The 8,671-nt window shown below is 42.0% G+C and overlaps 1 protein-coding gene across 3 annotated transcripts; it reads left to right on the top strand.

The window, feature by feature from the left end:
• The first annotated feature begins 643 nt into the window (after positions 1–643).
• LOC147896726 (thioredoxin reductase NTRB-like) lies at positions 644–4,031 on the top strand. Of its 3 annotated transcripts, none has more exons than XM_087381676.1 (4): positions 644–804; positions 1,187–1,261; positions 1,410–2,452; positions 3,682–4,031. In XM_087381676.1, exons 3-4 carry the CDS (start codon positions 1,417–1,419, stop codon positions 3,750–3,752), a joined length of 1,107 nt encoding a protein of 368 aa, XP_087237802.1. In that variant the 5' UTR covers positions 644–804; positions 1,187–1,261; positions 1,410–1,416; the 3' UTR covers positions 3,753–4,031. The 3 variants fall into 3 exon arrangements, with proteins under 3 accessions (XP_087237802.1, XP_087237801.1, XP_087237800.1); XM_087381675.1 differs by having other exon boundaries at positions 1,187–1,314; XM_087381674.1 differs by lacking the exon at positions 1,187–1,261.
• The last annotated feature ends 4,640 nt before the right edge of the window (positions 4,032–8,671 follow it).

The raw sequence follows: 8,671 nt of genomic DNA, 5'->3' as shown, positions 1-8,671 counted from the left end.
TGGGTTGAATGTCACATATTCAAGCAAAGTAAGCATAGGGCAACCAACAATTGCAAACCTTTCAGCAAAGTCAAAGAATATTTGCCCAAATGTGAAGAACCGTATGTGGACAAAATGTGCCGATGTGTTGTTGATATCTCAATAGTATTCACAAACGGGCACGGACATCCGAGCAAAAATGATCTCCAATTATTTTGACTAGCTAGATCACTATATTCCAATTTCAAAGGTAAGAAAGTTATGGTTATTTCTTTCTGCTTCCTATTGTCAATCCCAATAAAGTTTGGTGCAAAGGATTTTTCCCGGGCGGCAGTCCAAGGCCGCCCGAGAAAAAGTGGAGGCGGATAAGAGTAGAGAATTTGCCATGATAACCACTAGGCCACTTCTCATTTGCTGAATAGTTAAATTTATATGTTTGTCCGGCGTGCGTTTGTGAAAGTGCTTATGCCCAAGCTCCCTCTTAGCCGCCGGACATGTAGGGCCCACGATGCGCCCATTTGTGAAAGTGCTCATGCCGAAGCTCCCGAGTTCCCCTTAGCGGGCGGGAGATGTAGGGTCCATGATCCAATGGCCAAGTGATGAAAACTGAAAAGAGAGGAGTTGAAGGGATATGTGTGAATGGTACTTGGAGTTGGGATTGTTTGAAAAGCTAGAGGACGAACATTTGTTGGCGCTCTGCACGCTTTCATATGCAAATGGTTGCCGATCATTTTTTTTAGGGTTCCCCATTTCGCCATAGCCTTCCTCATCGGAGGGAGTCCATTTTGCTCTCCAGCAGCAGCAGCAGCAGCACACAATCCCCCGGTACGCTCTTCTCCTTCCCCTCCTCCTTCTTTCATCTCTTGTCTTGCATTTCCTTCCACTTTCCCTCTCTCCAAATCGCAGGATTCGTGACGATTCCATAACTTTGCTGCCTTCTCTCTCCCTCGAAACCGAAGGATTCGTCACGATCTCGTCAATTTGCTGCCTTCTCCCTCTCGAAAACGAAGGATTTCGTCACGATTTCATAAATTCGGTGCCCCTCTGTGCATGTATGTGTGTCTCTGTCCTGCATCAAGGCTGTGAAGCAAACTAGACTTGTGTAATCTTTGAGAAATCTGGAAGCAAACTAGATTTCTCGAAGCTCGTAAGCGCCTTTTGACTCAGCATTTTCTGCAACTACTTGAGAAAGGCTGTGCCTCTGCAGGCTCTCTGGAGCGCCTGATTGCGTGATTTCGTAGACGGTTGAAGGTTTTTTCGTCCAGTGGTATTTCTTAGAAAGGTTCAGTGCCTGCACTAAGAATTGGCTGCGAGACTTCCGGATGCTAACAGAAAGTCCAGAGCCTTTTCGCCTTTCCAGGTTGAAGCTTTTGTCTCCAAAGAGTTAGCAAATGTAGAGAAGCTTACAGAGATTCTTTGCCTCTCTGCAGGCTTTGTATGTTTCTCCGGAGCGCCTGTTCACGTTTCCAACGCTTCCGTACAGCTTGGCGTCTCCGTTTCTCATCGACCGCCGGTGCGTCCTCTGCTGCCGTCTCAGACTCCAACGCCATGGTGAATGATGGGAATCTCAAAACTCCCGTTTGCATCATTGGCTCGGGCCCCGCAGCACATACCGCTGCCATTTATACTTCTCGAGCCGAGCTTCATCCTATCATGTTTGAAGGATGGATGGCCAATGGAATCGCTGCCGGTGGCCAGCTCACCACCACGACCGACGTGGAGAACTTTCCTGGTTTCCCGCGAGGTATCTCCGGGCTTGAGATAACCGAGAAATTCAAAGAGCAAAGCATTAGATTCGGTACAAGGATATTTTCGGAGACCGTGGAAAAGGTTGATTTCTCTATAAGGCCTTTCAAGGTCTACACAGATGAAAAGGTAGTCGAGGCTGAAACTGTTATTATAGCCACAGGGGCTGTTGCCAAGAGATTGGACTTCAAGGGTGCGGGAGAGGAAGATGGGTATTGGAACAGAGGCATCTCTGCCTGTGCGGTGTGTGATGGCGCCGCACCTATCTTCAGAAATCGGCCTTTAGTTGTAATCGGCGGCGGAGATTCTGCAATGGAAGAAGCTACTTTCCTGACTAAATACGGATCAAAAGTGTACATACTTCACAGGAGGGATGTGTTTCGAGCAAGCAAAATTATGCAGAAACGAGTTTTGGATAATCCCAAAATCGAGGTCCTTTGGAACACAGTAGCTTTAGAAGCAGTTGGGAATGCACGTGGTCTACTTGGGGGTTTGAAAGTAAAAAACGTAATTTCAGGAGAGGTCTCCCAGCTGGATGTATCGGGACTGTTCTTTGCCATCGGTCATGAGCCAGCTACGAAATTCCTTGAGGGACAGGTAGATACGGATGCAGATGGATACGTGGTGACCAAGCCTGGCACCACACAGACTAGCGTTCCTGGAGTGTTTGCTGCAGGGGATGTGCAAGACAAGAAGTGGAGACAGGCTATAACAGCTGCTGGAACAGGTACGAATACTCCCATCTACAGCTAGCGTGGGTTATTCCATGGAATCGTTAAGTGGAGTGCTTTGAGATCATGTGAAGAAGAGCCGGACAAAGAGAGGTCAAAAGTTATGAGGAAAGAAACGACGTTGATGTGAAATGCCTATTTTAATGAGCCTGACGGGAACTTTTAGTCAAGCTAGACCAAATAGTATATATTCTAGGCTGGACTCCTTGTAGATGCTGCATTGAATAAGCATGGGCTTGCATTTCCTAGTCAAGTTCTAGGAATGTTGCTTCTAGGAGAGGACTGCCAAGTTGAGTCATAGGAAAGGAGCTACTTAAGGTTCAGGGGCTTTTATTTTAGGTTAGAGATAAGCATGCTAAAACATGCCTCTTTGCTTGAGGTATCTATTGAATTGCGTCATTTGCATGCAGGCATAGAGATGGAAAGCTGACAAATTAAAGGCTTGCTACCGAAGCTGTGCCTATAAAAGAGAGTTTGCTGGTGCTCCAATATAGTAGTGGACCAAAAGTACAGCATGATTGATTTTGGTATTCTTGGGGTTGAGTTGGTAGGTCCTGGGATTCAACCTAATTGGCTTTGTCCTTGTCCATGGCCCAGCTCCACTGCGGTCCACGTCGTTGAACAATGCAATGTGCTGGCTCATGTTTCCTTTATTAAGTACAGCCTGGCTTACCTAGTTTGCTTGATTTCATTGTGAATTGTGTTACTGCTTGAAGTAGAGTCCTTTGCAGGTTTGATGGAGGGGCTAGAGGAGTGTAAGGAAGACATGGAGGAGAGACAACGTTGCAACTTGCTCCTTGCTTCGGCTAGGCAGAGTGAATGGTAGCTGAGGAGTGTAGAAGGAAGGGGAGTTGTATCACAGAGTTAGAGCTGACGGTCAGTGATCCATGGTAGAGCATGCATCAATGGACATGTGTTCAAGCTTTGTTGCAAGAAATGCAGGGAACAGTGTATGGCTGAATTTTGAAACAACAGCATTTAAGCTCTCCCCCTTCTAGGTTGGCTCCATTTTGTAGTTTCACTGGTACCATCACTATCTTGTGAAGACATTAATAACACCTTTCTTTATTTGTCTCGATCCTTACTGGTGTGCTTGAAACCAAAGCATAGGAAATGAGCTGTGTGCTTATTATAGTTGTATGCATTAAAAGTCTTTTGCTTACATATGTGTTTGATTTAGAGTTTGAAATTGATGGTTATTGTTTGTGTTACATGGGCTTTCCAGGGTGTATGGCTGCATTGGAGGCAGAACACTTTTTACAAGAGCATGACATACAAGTGGGAAAGTCAGATTGACTATATCTAGGGAGAGGGGTGCCTACCCTACATGCTCAGGAAGAAGCCCGTGTATGCCGATTATGATGTGCATACAAGGACATTGATCTTGTACCTTAAAAAGGTTTATGCTTACTAATATATGCTTGCTGGCTTATTGAAGCCACACTGAACTTGTATTGGAAGCCTGATAGGTAACTAGGTTTCATGTTGAACCTTACGAGGCCAAGGTTGATAATATCCAAAGAAAGATTACTCTTGGTTAGCCTCTTCAATTTGAAATGTTAAATTTTGAGCTTCCATTGGGTGCTTACAATGTCGAAGTGATTATCATGTCAATTTTCACATTAGTTCCAGGACTTTTTGGAATCGTTCTTAGCTAAACTTAGTCCAGCTAGGCCATTCTTTATCTGTCCCAGAACTTCTAAATAATAAACTCTTATGCAAGAGTCTAATTTGAAGGAGTTGTCATCATGTTTTAGTTGCAGCGAAAGCTTCACGAAATTGTAGGTTCTCATATTTTCACAAGTGTTTGTTTCTTAGGAAGAAATGGAAGCCATCTCTTATAGTAGGAAATGACTCTTGGAAGAGGTTTAGTAGGAAATGGCACAAATGATGTCACTTAGTAATGACTTGCTACACTATGAAAAAGAGAGTAGAAGCCTCCAAAGTATCCTTTAAAAATTGCAAAGAGTACTATGGGTAGATTGCAATTAGTCTTTGTGCTGTATTTTTATGATGTCAGTTACTAATGACTTGCTACACTATGATCGGAGAAAAGGAGAGCAGAAGCCTCCAAAGTATCCTTAAAAATTTGCAAAAAGTACTATGGGCAGATGCATAAAGAGGGAGAATGGGGGCCCACATGGGTGATTATCAGTGAGTCATTTGAGAATAGTTAGCGAGAGAGTGGGAGAAATTGAAAGGCAAGAAGTTCCTTTGTGGGATGGCAATAATAGGCTAAAGATTGATGCATTCAGTAAGGTTAGTTGGGATGCATTCATTTTTTTGTTTTGCTCTACCAACACGATGCACATTCTTTTGTAATTTCACTTGCTCTTGGTTTGTAGGGATCTCTCATAACATATGAGCATTACCCATCTCAACACTACAACATGTAATGTTAATTTACATTCTTTGAAGTCCATGAATTGGTAAGTTCTCATTGCCTTAATAATTACTCCATTGTGTGTTTACAAATTTATAGATGTGTACTCATTAATATTGATGCAGAGAGAGTTGCTTGGGCACATATGACACCACCAACCTTGTCACATGCGGTCTTTTCTTTCAAAACTTGGGATGGCACACAAGTATTCTCTTATGTACCTCTTGCTTGAGGTGGATAAGAGATGGGGATGGCCTTGGAGAACACAAAAGGCACATGGACTCGGTGTACTGCACTAGCCACCATGTAGTTTCAACTTGTGTGGAAGGTGTATCATGGCTGTTCTTTTTCATATACACAAACATCTTAACTAAAACCATTTCCGTGTTTTGGGATAAAAGTATTTGCTAAATTCATTCACTTACATTGGCTGTATATAGGATGAATTTGCAGATGCTGTGAAGAAAGCAATAGAGAGCCTCATGAAGAAGAATCTCTCCAAAGATGAATACTTTATGAGGATACTAAAGGATTGAAGACCAAGTCTTGTGATAGAGCATACAAGACATTTCATATTGCAGCCCTTATAATGGAGATCAATTGTTTCAATTGCTATTCAATTTTGATTAGAAACAAAAGTGCCTTATTCCCATGAAAAGTGAAATTATACACGCGCAATTGTGTGTGAGAAATTTTAAAAAAGTAGAAAAACTGTGTCTATCAATTGGGGGCTTATCTTATAACTCATGTACCTTTGACTACTAGTGATGCCCTTCAAAGGGGGTTACGTTCCCACCTTACCAATGGGTCTAAAGGCAGTGGTCCATATATATCAACGATGGGAGGTAGAGCCTGCTTAGCATGAGCAAGTAGCTATCACTGTGGAACTCGCTAGTTCTCCTTGAATAGCATTTCTCCTAATATGGCTACTCTTGAGGGCATGAAGCCGTGTTCATTGGTGCATTTTCTATGATGTTTATGAGCATGGCCTAGGCCCAAGGATAAAGATTTTAGCGGATGGGTCCTAGACATTTGGTGAGAGATTTGCAGGAAGGAAAGTGTTGATTGAAATAAAACGGAGGATCAGTCCAAGAAGGATGAACATGTTTATGAGTCATGCTAATGTAGTAATTAAAGAGGAGCTATTCATAGGGGTTACCCAAAGTAACATGATAGGGCTCATGTCAGATATTCATCTATTGTCTAAAGATGAAGGCTCCTTAGTTAACACACATTGCTCAAAGAAGGCTGAGAATGAGGCTATGTTCAATATTGGGGATGAGGGTGAAAATGGCCACTCTGAGGTGGAATATGAGATGGTGGCCAGCATTGATTGGAGCATTTTCTCCAAGACTCGAAGGTATGCTAATGTGAAAAACTAAGGATACATACAATACCTATGTTTATATGTTGAATACAGTAGCATGCTTAGTAGTTACTGATATTGCCAAGGTGGAGGGTGGAAACCTTCCAAGTCGACATAGGAGGAAATGCCTTTGTAGAGGCATTCAGCCCATTTTGCGAGTTTACAGAGTTTGGTGGATCTTGTTGGTGTAGATAGCTCTATAGAGTTGATGTTTGTAGGTGATGCAAGTGAGAGAGAGAGAGAGAGAGAGAGAGAGAGAGAGAGAGAAAACCAAGGTGAATTTTGGATGCAGAATGAACACAATGAGTCACCATACATCTAGTGACCACTAGGTATATATATGACCCAAAGTGTCACATAACAAGAATAATTCTAGACTAGCATACATGTCCATACCATTGACATAAAATGTCCTACCCTCACTTGTGCATTGCGGCTACAAAGTGCAAGGAGTACAGGGTGAAGTCCAATGACTCTAACCTTCTACAAGGAGCTTTAGATTTGCATTATCGGGTCTACTAGGAGGCTCCCCCAATAATCAATTTGGGGTTCCATTTGTGAGGAATTTTCCCCTTGAGCATTGCAAGACTACAAGAAATACCATGACAAAGGAAGAATTGGGCCATTCCTTAAATACATAGCTGGCTTGAGCCTTATGAGAAAGTTAGTCCTCAAGAAATTCACAGCATTTGATGCATATTTTAAGATTGTTTTAGTTGTTCATTGTCAATGCCCTCTTCACAATATCTCGAGCTCGCCCTTGCTATGCCCAAATCTAAACAAATTCCGTGTCATTTGCAGACCTACAAGTTGTTCATCTATAAAAGAAGTAGGAATGTCTCCTAGCCTTAAATTGGGAGGCTACTTCATTTGACCAAACCCAATGCCTGGTAAGCTCAAAACCTTAATCTACCAACCACTTATGATGCAGCACAAACATTGTTGGACAAGGAGGGTGTCTTATACCTTGACAAATGAAATAAAGAAGTGAAATATGGACAAATGTTATGTGCACAAAAATTGTAACCTATTTGGAGTACCAATGCATGGAATGAGTTTTTAATGAATTCCACTACCAGAACTACCACATCTTTAAGAAAATTTAGCATGTAATCTTTGAACTATTTAGGTTGCCACCTACAAGTGTCAATATGCTTGATAAATTTTGTGTGTGAGTTTTCATTAGCCATATAAGATTGTTGCAATGCATCTCCTTGCCTACAAGTCTTTCTTTTGCTTCTTTTTCCCCTACACCATTGTGCTTGATTCCATATTCTCAAAGACCTTCACCATCACCTTTTCGAATCAAATTCATCTCACGTGGGCAATATGACATTTTGTCTACACCATAGTGTTTTCACTCACCCAAAAGACATCGATGATGGTGGAATGTGCAAATAGATTTGGGGCACAACATACCACAAGAACAACGTGAACGATAACCTTGGCCTGCTTACTCTGAAGCGCGCTGCAAAGTCTGACTACACAAATGACAGAACGATAGCCTTGGCCTGCTTAAGGCGTTGAAGTTCTCACTCATTCTATGAGTGCTAGGAAAGTAGTAAATGTGAGAGTAATAGAAGGGTGATGACACCCAAGTCGAGCCAGAACAAATGTAGACTGATCAGAGCTTCTGATTAGAGCTTGAGACAAGAACTGTGAAATCAATATGAACGTGAGCAAAAAAATCAATGTAAACATGAGAAGCGTGATCACAATTTCTCCTCTTTATGCATGGCTCATTTATCCTTAGCTTACACTTATCCTAGATTGCAAAATAGAGTGGCTAGAGCACATTTACATAGCAAGGTGCCTTGCTACCATGAATAGACAAAACGAGATGTTCCCTTTTACTTGAATCGGATCCCTCCAATATAGCAATTCACCCAACTTCCTTCTAGGGGAATGCAACAACAACAAGAATCCATCCCATTTTATTTGAGTGAAGAATAGCTACCATCAATTGTTGCGGAGGCTCAACATAGTCCTGCATCAAATCTTGTGACACAAATTTGATAGGAGGTGGGATTTAGGATTGTTTGCAAATCTTAACAATCATGTCGCCGAAGAGTTCCTTTCATTTTTTAAAGTTAGACAAATTGGATGGCACAAATTATGCCATGTGGGCATTTATAGTCAAGCACATCTTATTGGAAAAGGCCTTTGGGAAATAGTGACAGGGGAAGAGAATCATCCTCTTAACATACTTGCAACTCCTACAGCTACATCTACTACTACAGCTATCACTTCATCAAAAGAACAAAAAGATTTTGACAAGCACAATGAACAAGCTATGTAGTCATAGTGAATTCAGTCAAGAAAGTGGTGATGCACAATCTAAAATCATGTATATTGGCAAATGATTCTTGGGATAAACTTGCCAGTATTTACAATGTTAAGAATCAAGCTAGATTGTTGGCCTTGGAAACTCAACTCAAGGAATTCAAAAAGTAGGACAATCAGACC

Source organism: Dipteris shenzhenensis, chromosome 11 (genome assembly GCF_047967505.1).
Source record: "Dipteris shenzhenensis isolate YYH24624 ecotype China chromosome 11, Dip_SZ_1.0, whole genome shotgun sequence".
Classification (NCBI taxonomy): Eukaryota; Viridiplantae; Streptophyta; class Polypodiopsida; order Gleicheniales; family Dipteridaceae; genus Dipteris; species Dipteris shenzhenensis.
The sequence above is the reverse complement of the archived record's forward strand: the minus strand, read 5'-3'. Positions and strand labels throughout refer to the sequence as shown.

What these genes read in the sequence shown, in the direction of transcription:
- LOC147896726 (XM_087381674.1), top strand. Translation starts at nt 1,417, where the DNA reads ATGTTTCTCCGGAGCGCCTGTTCACGTTTCCAACGCTTCCGTACAGCT. An exon ending in TATAACAGCTGCTGGAACAG is followed by an intron (nt 2,453 to 3,681) that starts GTACGAATACTC and finishes TGGGCTTTCCAG; the next exon opens with GGTGTATGGCTGCATTGGAG.